A 15,234-nucleotide genomic window follows, 5' to 3' on the forward strand; every position below is an offset into this window, starting at 1 on the left:
GGGACCTGGGCTTGATTCTGCCCTCAGGCAACTGTCCGTGTGGAGCTTGCACATTCTCCGTGTCTCTGTGTAGGTTTCCTCTGGTGATCTGGTTTCCTCCCACAGTCCAAAGATATTGGATTGGCCAAGCTACATTGTCTGTAGTGTCCAGGAACCAGTAGGCTGGGTGGATTAGCTATTGGAAATGTAACAGTTACAGAGATTGGGCGGGATGCTATTCAGAGGGTTGGTGCAGACTTGATTGGCTGAATGGCCTCTATTCTGAGATGCCATATAGAAAGCACCTGGCTCTTCAGTTGGATCTGCTGCCATCAACATTCCTTGTAATGGTAACTGCAGGCTCACTAGTGTTAAGCGGTGAAGGATTAGCCACGAATAAGTCTCCAGTAGAAGAGGCACATACTTCAGTAACAAGAAATAGTTTATTATACAACAGTAAGATAACAGGTTACACAAGCTTGAGACTGGTTAATTACACAAATGCTAGTTAAGAGACATTGTTATCATGTAAGAGGTAGTAACTCGGTCTGTGCTACATGTCTGTAGTTTATAGAATTTAGAATTGACAACGACAACAAAACTAATGAGGTCCTTTTGAAACAATCATTTACAGATCACTCAATAGAGCTATTCTACAGCTTCCAGGTTAACCCTTTCAGGCCAATTACATTGTATAACAATCTACTGAGTCACCATATAGGCACAGCTTTAAAAATGAGTGAGGTAGAAATGGGCTGAATCTGCCTGTTTTATTACACTTAAACAAAAACCACTTGTCTGAAGATCGGAATGAGAAACAGAGAAAATTTTAAGAAACACATGGAAACAACATTATAGCCATAACCCACTGAGCCTTGAATGACAATCAAGTTGCAGTCATTGCCTTGAGTTTGATCAATCATATCTCAGAATGTTACGCAGGAATAACATAAAAATGCTATATCAGTTTAATATCAAAGAACAGTAACATTGCCGTAATCAGTTCTACAAATGGTTTATGCCATTCTAGCAAGTTGCAAAGGGTCATTGGTAAATTAGATGAACAAAACTGCAGCACTTGGGGTTTATTGTTGGAATTTGGCCTGTCATTTCAGTTCAGAACTAAAAAAAGTGAATCAAAGTGTTTTTGGAATGGTGTGTAGCTAAGAACTGTGGAAAAGAAAAGGGTTTAGGGATCAGTGTACACAATCACTAAATGTTAGTGGATGGCTACAAACAATAGTGAAAAGGTGAATGGAATTTTGATCCTTTTATTTCAATGGGACTATAGTTAAGTTATACTGTAGCTCTGGTCAGACTCTCTGCAGTACTGCTTACCTCAGGGAGATGTATTGCTCTTGCATGGAGTGCAACGCATTTTCACCAAAGGGACTAAAAAGGGTAAGTTGTGGGGGCAGGCTATACCGTTTAGATTTGTATTCTCTTCAACAATATAATGTAATTGAGGCATTTACAATGGTGAAAGGCATTAATTAGGAGACACCATTTCCAATTTTGCGATAGTCCAGTTAGGGAACAAAGCCTTAAAATACGAGCGTAGCCTTTTAAGAGTGATGTCTGAAAGTCTTCGTTCACAACAAGGTTAACAGGAATCTTAAATTCCCCTAAGTAAAGCTGTTAAGGCTGGAAATGGGGGTGGGTGGAGAGGGTATGTTCACTGAATGGGGATGGGAAGGGTCAATTGAAAATTTTAGAAACTGATAATTAAAGACTTAGGCAGGGGTTTTAGGTGTTATAAAATCGAGGCAGGGAGATGGAATTAGATTAATAGATCAGCCATGACCTAACTCAATGGAAGAACAAGCTCAAGGGCCTGGCTGGCTTACTCCTGCTTACGTTCCTATGATAATTATCTGGTAATGAATGGAAGATGGTAGTGTATCCAAAACCAAACATTGGACAGTCAATCTAACAGTGTAGAAGCAAAGGAGTGATGTTCAGATTGTTTGTATCCCTGGACCTCAATGTCCACATTTGAGTCTCACTTGCCACAGATGTGAGTTGTGACATGTCCAAACAGGTTGGTTAAAAATCTGTGGACCCAGGGGCGGTTTCATCAATAGATCTGGTAACCATGGATGATGCTGCCAACGAACACCCGCTGCTGAGGACGAGGAAAGTGACACGAATATCTCCACAAGAAGCTCCAGGGGTGATGTTTCACATGCTGTAGCAATGCCACTCCTTGATGGATCTGATTGATGAATGACCAGAGATTGCCTGGTTTCAATGGATTATAACTCAAGGATTCAATTTTTTGGGGAGAGAGAATGAGGGCATTATGAGAAGAAAACAAAAATTAAAATCAAAGCGTGTTTGCCTGTTTCAACTTGGATTAAATTCAAAACCCCGATGCCTTTTCTATTTGGTAGCATTGCAAACACCTATGGTTTATCACATAAAAGTTATATTTGTAGTATTTCTACCATACAGCCAGGAAACAAAAAGTGGTTCATGTCACATTTTCAGATTTACTGTTTTCAAAAGAAAATTAATTGACATGACACACTTTTTGATACGTAGAGCTGGGGCCAAAATTGAAATAGAGTAGCAACAGAAAAGAAGCAATAATTGGAATGAAATGGGATGGCACGGTGATTCAGCGGTTAGCATTGCTGCCTCAGAGTGCAAGGGACCTGGGTTCAATTCCACCCTTGGGCAACTGTCTGTGTGGAGTTTGCACAATCTCCCCATGTGGGTACCCTCTTGGTGCTGTGGTTTCCTCCCACAGGCCAAAGGTGTACAGATTAGATGGATTGGCCATAGGAAATGCAAGGTTATGGGAATAAGGTATGGGACTTCGGAGGTTGGCGTGGACTCGACGGACCAATTACCTACCTCCACACTGTAGGGATTCTATGGTGATAAATCTATGAAAAGAAAGGCCCACCACAGGAAGTTATGCAAATAGAGGTATGACAGGTAGCGAGAAATGGGGCAATGATAGGTGGGGGCAGCTGTACGTATATCGTTCAGTTTTATTAGTTTTGCGTACCTCGCATCTAGACCTAATTAATTACCTTTTGGAGTGCAGCACCTTTTATATAAGGAAATTGAATACCATTTTGTGTTTGAAACATCTTACCAACAGAAATGCATTGTAAACAAGTAGTCAATGCATCGGGGTGTCATTGAAAGGAGGTGTTGGGCAGGATACTGAGAGAAATCTATTCTTTCAATACTGCCCATGGGATTTTAAACCAAATTTAAGGCAACCTTGAATTAATATTCCACCTGTAATCTAAAACACTGAATAATACAGCAGTCACTGAGAATTGCACTGCTGGATAGTTGTAATGATAGCAATTAATGTATTCTATCAAAGTGGGAAAAATAAAATTCTATTTTTAAAACTATTTGCGAATAGAGCCTCGTTACACTGCCACCCACTGGTGTTTTACCTGACATCTACCTACCACCTTCTATAATGAGGATTGTGCTCTGCTATAGTGGAAATAGTAACAAAACTAATGAGTTTCTATTTTAAAATCTGTAATCCTTGAGCCTTCAGATCTCAGCTGTTGGAATGCAACCAGTTGCTGACAGCCACAGGGGCAGGCAAATGTAAATCTGGCACAGTGGCTAAACACTCTCTTTAACAACCAAAGGAAACCATTTGCAAAAATGTTTGGCTACAACTGAGTCTCCTTACGCAGATACTGTAGCTTATTTTCCACAATTTGTATGTATCTGGATCCACTTAAAAAAATTCCATTAGTTAAGCATGGAGCACAGCATCACTTCAAAAAAATTCTGTTTTAGATTTACTAGATGAAAGCTAAAAGCCTTTAAGTGTGACATTTGTAACCACAAGTCCTTCATTCTAATAATGTGTTAAAATGGCCCATTTGAAGGAATTACATGATTGCTTAATTTGGGGATTTTATTTTTGTTTAAAAAAATGCTTTCAAAGCAGAACAAGCATCCATGGAGTAATAGTTTGTGACTTTCACCAAACTTCAGGTACATATTTAACCAGAATGAGTAACAGAGTAAAGAACAAATTTGTCAGTTTAATTTTATCCCTGCATTCCTGTAGACACTTACTTCCACGCTTGCGGTTTAAACAGGTCTGTTGTCATAAGTGCCTTGAAAAACAGAGTGCTCAAAGCTGACGTATTGTTAACAGCATCTGGCACAGTCCTATCCTGTATCACAACTGTGGCTCAAAACTGAACATGTAGAAGATTTCAGCAATATTGATAAGAGGTACAAATCCTCCTGGATCAATGTTTTACTCTATATAGGGGGACTTTAAAAACTGTGCTAGATCCTGGTTGTGATATGACTACCTTTGTCCCCGTGTTATGATAGCAGTAACTGTCTTTCATTATTCTCTGATTACTGGATTCTTAAATGGAGGCACACACAGTAGATGTTTATCTACTTGAGGGATGACCATCTTGGGGGGCATAGATAAAGTGAACGCCGAGGGCAGGAAAGTTCAAAACTAGGGGGCATATTAAAACGAGAGGAGAAAGTTTTTAAAAATGACACAGCGGGCAACTTCTTTACACAGGGAGTACTTTGTGTGTGGAATGAACTGCCAGGGCAAGTGTTCATGCAGCTACAACATTTAAAAGACGTTTGGATAATTTCATGAATGAAAGATTTGGTGGGACATGAGTCAAGCGGAAACAGGTGAGTCTAGTTTCATATAACATGGTGGTGTGGGCTGATTGGGCCGAAGGGTCTTTTTCCATGTTGTCTGCCTCTACTCACTGTTCTTCTTTGCTCAAGTTATTGCCTTATGCAGAAGAATAGTTCCATGGGGTTTAAGTATTCTGGTTCCTTCTTTGAATAGCCAGGTTTGACACAGGATTCTGATTGAAGATAACAGGACAGCCTGATTTCTTTCCCGACCTCCTGGTAGATCCATACTTTCCAGATAGGGTCATAGAATGCGGGCAGGAATACAGTCTTAGGACGACCTTGTTCCTATCATCGGGGATTGGATGCAAATTATAGAACTCCATTAGCAACTTATTTTAGAGAGGTCATAGAGCACTATAAATTCAATAAGGAATTCAAGGAAGACTTTATTTTGAACGTGGAACTCACTTCAACAAGTAGCTGAGGTGAGTATCAGATGTTTTTAATGAGAAAGTTATGTAAGTACAAGACAGAAAGAAATTGAAGGTTATGATAATTGGAAGAAATGAAGAAGATTGGGAGGAGGTTCATGCATAAGTACCAGCAAGGTAATAAAAACCAAAAGAACTGAGGATTCTGTAAACCAGGAACAAGTTCTGAGGAAGGGTCACCGGACCCGAAACTTTAACTCTCTTCTCCTCCCCAGATGCTGCCAGATTTGCTGAGCTCTACCAGAAAGGTAATGCTTTGGTGCTATAACTATTTTGTTACTTATAAAGTCCCTTCACTGAAAAAACAATCTTGATATAAAATATCACAACCAATCTCAGATTTTAGTCAGTAGCACTGAGTAATTTACATAAACTAAAGATTTAAAACAGTTGGCTATTTGTTGAAATTAACACCTCAGTCAGTTGTTATTTTCATGCAACACAGGATAAATGAAGCCCACTGTTAGGTCCCTCAAAGCACCTGGCAGATTGAGACAGTGTCACTCAAGACCATCGCTGTCAAATACATTGCAATTGAATGGTCTTAATTTTCCTTCAGGGTGTATAGTTTTACAGCGAGGAAGAGGGAAAATGTAGGCGAGGGTATATTAGATCTTTTAAAAATTGGTGTATGCTAATTTCATGTATGCCAGTGGAAATTTAAGCATCTAAAAGTGATTTTGTTGCTATAAAGTCATAATATTAAGTATAGTTCTGTGATCCTTTGTAAAGGATTTTGCTCCACATTAAATTATTGGTTTTTCACATTATCACTAATTAGCAGTAATACTTTTTTAAAAAATTAGTAGACAAAATGAACATCTCCTGAAGAGGTTTGCATTCGGACCTCTCTCAGATGTGAGCAAATTTGACACAACTTTATACATAACAGTAATCCCCAACAAATTCAAGGTGCATCACAGCAGCTCAAAATTTTCTTGGCTTATCTGTTTTGTTCCCACAGCAGCGACAGTTGATTGTATAAAACAAACCATCACATGAGATGGAAAACAAGTGATTATATAATAAAGGGCTTGCATCAGCCAAATTAGAAACATCTTTGCAGCAGGCGCTTCATTCCTAATATAATATGGGCCTGGCTCTTAAGATTGTTCACAACAATTAGAGACTGAATTCAACATCAATACATCCAAGAACCATTAAATTTACCCACTACCATCTTACAAAATTAAAGTGATTTAATATTGAAGAATTAACATGGTATTTTAAAACCAAATGCCTCCCAAACACCATTCTACTTGAGTCAGAGTGGCCCTGATCCTCTAAGCTGGCCTTTTCTAATATTCCTCCTCCCCCTCCTATGTTTTAACCTTACTCCACCTCCCCCACATTTACATTTCCCAGGCCCTTTTAAGTTATTCATCTCAATAGAAGGCATGCAGATCATAAGATTGGTTAGTATTTCTGACTCAGAACGACTCTACTGGAAACAGTATGGTTTGTATCGGCAACTTATATGAATGTTAACCTCTCATCCAAACTAGAACATATTTATATTGAGGCACAAACTTTTTTTAAACCTGATTTTTTTTGGTTTATTTTTCCAAAACATTGTCTGTAATTTTTTCTCATTTCCAGTGTTTACTGACATTCATTCCTATCTCCAGAGCTTCATTCCATTCCGACCGTTCACTATCTCATCTGATGAATAGTTTGAGCTCAGCTCACTGAAAATACAGCTCAGTTGTTCTCTTTATGAATATACCACACTATCTAAAACTGATTGCTATCAAAAGGGGCTAGGTTCAGTCAGGGATTGGTGACATTAGATCTTTTCTCCCCTCAGGTCATGATCAGGAATGTACTTGATTAAAGAGAGGTAGAAACAGATTCAATAGGAATGTACAAGATTGAAATAAAGAGAAAACATTTACAGTGCTGTGTGAAACAAGGAATGTGGGACAAATTGGTAACTTCTCTGAAGTGCATGTATGATGGGCTTCATGGCCTCCTTCTGTGTTGTATGACTACTTGTTCAGTAAGTGAAACAGGGACAATTAATCGTGCTATTCTTTAAAGTGTGTCTCAGTTGGTAGCAGCCCTTGACTTCAACTGAGGTTATGCAGCCACATCCCAGTTGAAGACTTTAAACAGAATCGAAGATAACACTTCAGTGTAGTACCTAAAACTTACTGAAATTCCAAAAGGTACCACATTCAGACAAGATCATAAACAGACGGGGTTCTTTCCATTCAGTTAAGTAGTAAAGATTCTATGTCATTTTTAAAAAAACCTTAGGATTTCTCCTCGTGTTCTAATCATCAATCATCACCAGACTAACAGATTAATTGGCCCTTCATCTCACTACTGACATTGTTATCTCACCGGTCATAGTTTCAATTATGCTTGCCTATGTAACAGAGGCTGCGTTCAAACACAGTTTAGATGAAGCACAGAGGTGCTTCCCAGACATGGTGTTATTCCATAACACAAATGACTTACCATTAGAAGCGAATTTTTTTTCTCCACCCTGAAAAGGGTCCTTGAAATTTACTTGAGTATATTTGACCTTGAAATCCAGACAGCTGAGAAACTTGAAATCAATAACATTCACAGAAACACTCCTGTGGAAAGGGGTTAGCCAGAAGTTGGTTTTTGAGGTATTTCAACAAAGTATTGCAAAAGAAAAAGTGCAAATTGCCACAGGCCACTTTTATCAAAGGTTAACCAATCTGAAGAATGGTGAAGTCAGACTGTCAAATTTCATCAGAAGAAAAATGTTGAGATAAAACAAGCAACCATTTTTAAATGATCAAGGAATAGGCATCTCATATTTGGTTTAAAAAGAAAGTATTCCATAGAAAAGGGATCCATCCAAACATTTTAAAAAACTGACCAGAACCACAGCACAGAGAATGCTGGTGTGCTGAAATGTAATGGGCAACATTTGATTAGCCCAACAGCTTAACTGAAGACAAAGCAATTCTGTGAGAAAGGTAAGTGGGTTCAGCATAATTCTGATTGTATGGTACACAAAACTATTTTCTTGTAAAGGTAACACATGTAAGACATAATATGTTATGACAAGTACAGAAATAGGAAGAAAAAAAAAACAAATTTCCCTTTCTTGAAAGAAAAATAGGCATGATGCAAAGAAAAGTGGATATCAGAATCACATATTTGCAACACCACACTGCTGAAGTCAACATGCCAAGGAATAGGAGTGCTTTAATGAATGGATATAAAGTCTCGGTTCCATTAGATACAGGGGGAAAACTGACTTCCCAGATTGAACAAAAGATTTGTCTTTAATTGGTAGGGACTGAAACTTGCACTGAAAGTTCTCTGTTGGATTCACTTCGTGTACAAAAACACATTTTTCCTGATGTTCTGGAATTCCTCATTCATTGAATTAGATGAGGTCAAGAGAGAAGTCAGTTACTATTCAGCCCTAAACCTTGCCTCAGATTTTGCAGAATTGCTCTGGGGTACAGATCTGACCTTTAAACAACACACCATATGAAGAACAAGACTTAAATTGATCCTTTAAAGGTATTCTCTCTTGTATTAAAAGGTACTATTCTTTGAAAAGCAGATAAAAAGAGATGAGAAAGTTTGGAATGCCACTCAGTGTCACCAAGCAGGAAAACAGATGTTGTTGTACCAGTCATCTTGAATTTGACGATACAAGAACCATGCAAATGTTGCATCTTAACAGAACCACCTAAGCTAAAAAGACACATTTAGGCTAGGCTGTTTTTGCAGAAAGATTATTTTTAAATCACTTCTACTAGCCATTTGGGAGGGCAAGTTCCACTATTTAAGTCCGTTTTATACATGTTACCAAGACCTAATTCCAGTTGTGGAATGAAGTATACCTTAGTGCTTGTAACTAATTTGTTTATTGAATTGGGTGGGGTGGGGGGTGTTTGGCGGGGAGATACAGGCACATGTTTAAAGGGATATTTTGTTAATTTAAAAAAATTACTTCTCAGTCTCAAATGGATTCAAGCATTCCTTGCAAGACAATGGAATTCCTTTAAAAGGTATGAGCCAGTCAGTCACAAGGGACGAGGAAACAAAGCTAAAAAAGTTATTTTTCTTAATTCCACTGGTCGCAGTACCCAGAACAAAATGGATTGGGGTGGATTTAATAAAATATTTGGTCTGAAGTTGGACTAAAAGCTTGCAAACATTGTGGAAACGTGAGAAGTGATAAGTAAAATTTAGCAACTAAAACAAAAGGAACTTTTTTGGGGGATTGTGTGCTGGAAGGGTGGGGGGGCGGGGGGATGGTTGATTGATGAACGTAGAATTTCATCAGGAGTCTGATTTTAAAAAAAATGTTGAAAGATGGTCAATGATATTTGAGTTTCTTAAGAAGAAAAGATTGCAGGGAAAGCAGTTTAACAAACTGCCCCTCTGCTTCTGAGGTGCCCTGGCAAGAGAGGATTAAGGCCATGCAGATCCAATCCAGAAAACTTCATGTTCCATGTCAAGTTGTTTGACTGAATCACAAATGTCTGCACTCACACTTGAAAGAGAAAGGGAACAAAAAGACAACTACTTTTAACAGAATACTCACCGAGGCAGATTTAAAATAAAAGATATTTCTAAAGGGATACCCTGCACTCCCCAAACAAAGAGCAATAAATTGTCCCACAGGGGTCACATCAGCTTACGACTTTAAAAAAAACTGCCATTCGTGCCTTTGGGGGCTTGGTGGAAAACTTTAAAAAAGTTATAAATGACAGTGGTTAGTTCATGATGCGGAGGTGCCAGTGTTGGGCTGGGGTGGATAAAGTCTGAGGTCAGTTCATAACAGCACTTTAATCTCAAGTGTCCTTTTCAAGATGGCTTACAGCTAAGGAAATCGAAAAATGACAGAGGCCCCACACAAAACCCTTAGGTGGTAAGGAACCCGATAGTAGGATCCCAACCGAGACCTGCTCACCCTTGGGGAAAGGAAAAAAGAAATTGCAGAGAAATGGGGAAATATAATGAATTTTACCAAGAGTTCGGAGATGTCCACTTACTCCCAGAGTAAGAAGGTCATATAACTCCTGATTTTGTACAAAAAAAGGAACTTTATTTAACATCGGGAGCTGAAAAAAATGCTGAATATTGAAACAATTCTACTGATCTATAATGATAAAGAATGATCGAATACGAAACTATGAACACACCCAGCCTGAACAACGATTTAAAAGAAATGCATAGTGTTCACTGATTGAAGCGAACGTGTGCACAATTTAAAAAGGAAGACACTTGTGCGTGTCAGTGCATCTTTTCAAGAATTCTACGATCTAAAAATGGTCTGGGACTGCTCAAAACAAAGAAGAAAAACTATGTGCCTCAACTTTTAGTTCCTCAGGAGCATAAACTTCGAAACCAACCTCGACATTAAACACGAAGCTGTTTTTTTAGAAAGGGGGGAATCTGCAAAAATAATAAGTTTTGTTGCAAGCTCCCTGCAGTTGTTGAGGGAAAAAAAACAGTTCGATTTCGGGGCAGAGAGAACTGGGCAACAAGTTTCAATAGATTCAATGCTTGGTCATCTGACTAACTCCGTGATTTCTACATCACCTCAACGATTTACCTTAGACAAATTCAAAAGAGTTCCGTTGAGCCAAATAATAAAAAAAGTGTTTCAAGTCTCACTCCTTGGTTTTGTTTCGCCCCTGGAAATCCACTGAAACAAAAAAAATTCTCAAGTAGGATGTTTTTTAAATACAAATATATAATTAAATTTTTTTACAAATGCTATTTACAGGTTTTATTACACCTTGGGAAATTATCCTAATGCAAACGTTAAGTAAAACTTTGCGTTTCTTCTTAAAAAAAGTAGAGAGAAAACAAGAAAGAGAGTCCCGTGTTCAGTTCAGTCCCGCTCTCTCACACGGTGGTCTCACCGTGTTTGCTGTTGGTGAGCCGAGTGTAGAATTTGCGCCACGAGTGTAAGGTCTTGCCCGACCAGATCCAAAAGCCCGAGGTGATGCCCACGATAAGGGTCATGAGATATTTGATCATGTAAACCGTAAAGTCCGGGGTCATTCTGGGGTAGTAGTGGAGGGGGCAGGGGATGGCGTAGCTTTTGCAAGTCTGACTAACCCAGCTCCTCTCCCACTGCTCCCTGAACGCTTGCTCGTAGAAGTAGCAGGCGATGACGATGGTGGCGGGCACGGTGTAGAGCACGCTGAAGACCCCGATCCTCACCATCAGCTTCTCCAGTTTCTCCGTCTTGGTGCCGTCGTGTTTCATGATGGTCCGGATGCGGAAGAGCGAGACGAAGCCGGCCAGCAGGAAGGAGGTGCCGATGAAGAGGTAGACGAAGAGCGGGGCCAAGACGAAGCCCCTGAGCGGGTCCAGGCTGTTGAGGCCCACGAAGCAGACCCCGCTCAGCAGGTCGCCGTCGATCTGCCCCATGGCCAGGATGGTGATGGTCTTGACCGCCGGCACGGCCCAGGCCGCCAAGTGGAAGTACTGAGAGTTGGCCTCGATAGCTTCGTGACCCCATTTCATCCCCGCCGCCAGGAACCAGGTGAGGGACAGGATGACCCACCAGATGGAGCTGGCCATGCTGAAGAAGTAGAGCATCATGAAGAGGATGGTGCAGCCCTCCTTCTTGGTGCCCTGGACCACCGTCTTGTAGCTGTCCTCGGAGAACTTGTCGTTGCAGACCACCCGGTTGCCCAGCACGAATCCCGCGATGTAGGCGATGGACACCATGGTGTAACAGCCCGACAGGAAGATGATGGGCCTCTCCGGGTAGCGGAACCGCTGCATGTCCACCAGGTAAGTGGTGACCGTGAACAGGGTGGACGCGCAGCACAGGCTGGACCAGATGAGGATCCAGATGCGGGCGAAGCGGATCTCCTCGTCGTTGAAGAACATGTAGCCGTCGGCGCGGGAGGGTTCGCACGGCGCGCCGCACTCCTTCTCGCCCAGGAACTGGTAGTTGAGATACGAGGGGACCTTGAGGGCCCGCGGGCAGTGGAAGGGCTGCTGGCGGTCGGAGCGGGGGGGCCTCGGGGTGCCCAGCTCCTTGATGCTCAGGGTGGGCAGGCTAGTGACTAGGGCACCTCCGGCCGCTCCTCCTCCTCCACCTCCTTCCTCCGAGTGGTTCTGGCCCACGCACAGTTGCTCGGTGCCGTGCACCGGGAAGTTCTCGCACCGCAGCCGCTCCGGCCACTGGAAGCCGAATTTGTTCATCAGCGCCTCGCAGCCTTGCCTCGCCCGCTCGCAGATCGAGCGGCACGGCGGGATGGCCTGCTCCAGCACCGTGCACACCGGCGCGTACATGGAACACAAGAAGAACTTGAGCTCGGGGGAGCACTGCACCTTGACCAGCGGATAGAACTGGTGCACTTCCAGCCCCGCGTCCTCCTGGTTGGTGTGCCCCAGCAGGTTGGGCATGATGGTCTGGTTGTAGGCAATGTCGGTGCACAGAGGGATGGAGATGGGCTGGCAGAAGCCATGGTCCGGGATCGAGATGCCCCTCTCCCCCTGGTATTGCCCCTTCACTCTCCCAGAACCGCACAAGAGCGGCCACACCACACTCAACAGTCCGCCCAGCAACACGTTCAAACGCATCTCTCCAAACAGAGACTCCAATTGGTTTTCTTAAAAATAATATTTTTTTTAAATCACAAGAGTCCTCCGAAGTCTCAGTCAATTCTGCAACATCTGGTAGCTCGTTTTCTTTTTTTTTTGTTTTTGCAGAAGAAAATCCTGAGGAGAGGTGGAGAAGGAAACTTAAGAGGAGTCCACGCTGCTGACCAGCTCCACGCACTCACTCGCTGCGTTAAACGACTGTCTGACTTTTTCTTTGTGCAACTAACATCATCTCAATTACACCGTTTCAAGGGACCCGCTCGCGGAGGCCCGGCTGCTCCAGAAAGAAAGGGGGGGTGGGAGGAGGACGAACCTTGAAACAGACCCACACTTCACCCCGCCCCCTCCCCCCTACCCAAGCCAGCCAATCAGGTTAAAAATTGACGACCAGCCCTCAGGGCAGGATTGGCTAACCGCAACATAATGATCTCAGTAATTAGATGCCAAACGACACCACCTTCACTTAAAGCGGCAGCTAGCCGAAGGAAGTGTACCGTGTGGCATTGACAACAGCCCTCCCCATTACTGAAATTTACACAAGAAGCTCCTTGGGCTCGAAAAGTCTCGGGGAGAGAGAAAGAGAAAAGAAAGAAACGCACAAAAACTTTTAAGGAATCCCTCTTGCGTCTAGTTCACACACCCCCCCGTCCCCAGATCCGCCGTGCTTTCAATCTCATGAGAGTCTGTGCTTTTCAAACTTTCAGTGTGGGAGATGGCGCTACAGATCTTTCGCCGGCTTTCCCCTCATTCCGCCCACCGCCACCTCTCTCCGCACCAACTTTCTTAAAAGAAATACAAGTGCCGCTCATCCAGAAGGGATTCAGGCGCCGTTCAGCGTGTGCGCATTTCGAGCATGTCCACAGGGATAGGAAGGGGAAGATTGGGAAGCGGGTATGGGTGTGATCTTCCCAACAGAGTTTTGAAAGGCGAGAAGTGGGAATATTTTCACTTGGGGAGTTGAGTACAAGGCTATAAAACAGAATAAATTCAATAAAGAATTGTGGAAGAAATTTAATTCAAGGCGTGGTGGTGTGCTGGAACGCACGACCAACATACAGGAATCGAGGCGATAGGTATGGATGCGTTAAAGGCGAAATTAGAAGTGTGCGTGAGGGAGAAAGGAGGGATATGTTGGTACTTAAAGCGAGGTGAAGGTAGGAGGGAGCTGGTGTGGAATCTATTACATCAGATGACTTCTTTGATAAACTCCATAATCCATCTAAAGTATGATTAGATTGATTGCTATTAGATTGATTGATTCTCTGCCCAACTTTAAAGCATGTCTCGTAAATTATTCTGTTTAAAATACGATTAACAATTCATTTCCAGTATTGGGCGTGTGCAATTAATACTCATAATATTGAACACTCTATTAGACGTTGGTGTGGAAAACAACACATTATGTGAGAATTTCAGCCACGTATTACTGAAGATGCCTCGGTGTAAAACTTCTGCAAGCCTTTTAGGAATTTTTAGATCGGGCTTCAAGCACGAACTGCAACCTATAAATCTAAGCACATTACTTATGTGCATCTGATTTATATCAAGTAAATGCGTGCGTTGGGTCTGGAATTTTTGCATTAAGGTATTTGATAGCAGTTCCTGATCAGCAGATTTCTTTGAATCCATTTAAAGTTATCTGGACTACTTGAAGCATAAGGAAATCAAAAGGCCATTTGATTGCACTCAAGAGGTTCTTCTGCCATATAGATCATCGACTCAAATAAAAAAAAAGCTGGAAAAGCAGAACCGTTTTGTCTGACACATGTCGCTGCCAATATTTCAACGGCTTACCTCCACCAGATGTTTGGTGGAAATTCCATTTACATGTTTAACCAGGATTTATATTGCACACTGGCATCGTTACAGTGACACATCAGGAACAGCTCTGAGGAAATTCGGGCCAGTGGTGTAGCATTTTGGGCAGGATCATTAGTCAGAATCGCACAGAAATATTCTAGCTGAAATATGAGTCTTTTCTTTCTCTTTCAGACAGTATTTCTTGCCTGAATCTTTTGATTTCAAAGGCTCGGCAAACCCGTTGAGAATAGGCTGGTGTTTACAAACTATAATGCAAGTCCACACCATTTGACACTGAACCAATTGCTATGTCTACAGTGCAAGTTCAAAACAAAGTTATATCTGCAGTACATGTGGAATTGAGGCTGCATTTTATTAAGTGGTTACATCTGAGCAAGCAGTCACTCTGAACCCAAATAGTTTGGTGTGAACACGGTTTGGGAGATCCCACAGGTTCAAATGACCGTTACGTCTGTTGTGTCTTCCTGCATTTGTTTTACGTTTGCAATGGCCTAGATTCTACATCTGTTTTAGAAGTCTAATCCTTCATAAATAAAGATATTTTTAAAAAATCAATTTCCATTCCATTTCTACTTTTACTCCGAGTTCTTGGAAGAAAGTTTAGAAATCTAAACCTTCCTTTCCAGTGTCACAGACCCTGTATACATTGGGGTTAACATTTCTTCAAACTTATAAGTTCATTCTCTCCTCAAAACATTTTAATTTAAAGTGATATTTTATAGATCATTTCTAAAACCTTTCTTTCACTTTACAA

General features: G+C 41.6%; 1 protein-coding gene across 1 annotated transcript; it reads right to left on the bottom strand.

The window, feature by feature from the left end:
- Nucleotides 1–403: 403 nt before the first annotated feature.
- LOC125466217 (frizzled-2) lies at nt 404–12,957 on the bottom strand. Its single transcript, XM_048560450.2, has 2 exons — nt 7,548–12,957; nt 404–4,938 (listed from the first exon to the last, which is right to left on the bottom strand). Exon 1 carries the CDS (start codon nt 12,636–12,638, stop codon nt 10,941–10,943), a length of 1,698 nt encoding a protein of 565 aa, XP_048416407.1. The 5' UTR covers nt 12,639–12,957; the 3' UTR covers nt 404–4,938; nt 7,548–10,940.
- Nucleotides 12,958–15,234: the final 2,277 nt, after the last annotated feature.

This window comes from Stegostoma tigrinum, chromosome 31, assembly GCF_030684315.1.
Source record: "Stegostoma tigrinum isolate sSteTig4 chromosome 31, sSteTig4.hap1, whole genome shotgun sequence".
Taxonomy (NCBI): domain Eukaryota; kingdom Metazoa; phylum Chordata; class Chondrichthyes; order Orectolobiformes; family Stegostomatidae; genus Stegostoma; species Stegostoma tigrinum.

Excerpts from the sequence above, each read along its gene's own strand:
- LOC125466217 (XM_048560450.2), bottom strand. The coding sequence starts at position 12,638 with ATGCGTTTGAACGTGTTGCTGGGCGGACTGTTGAGTGTGGTGTGGCCG.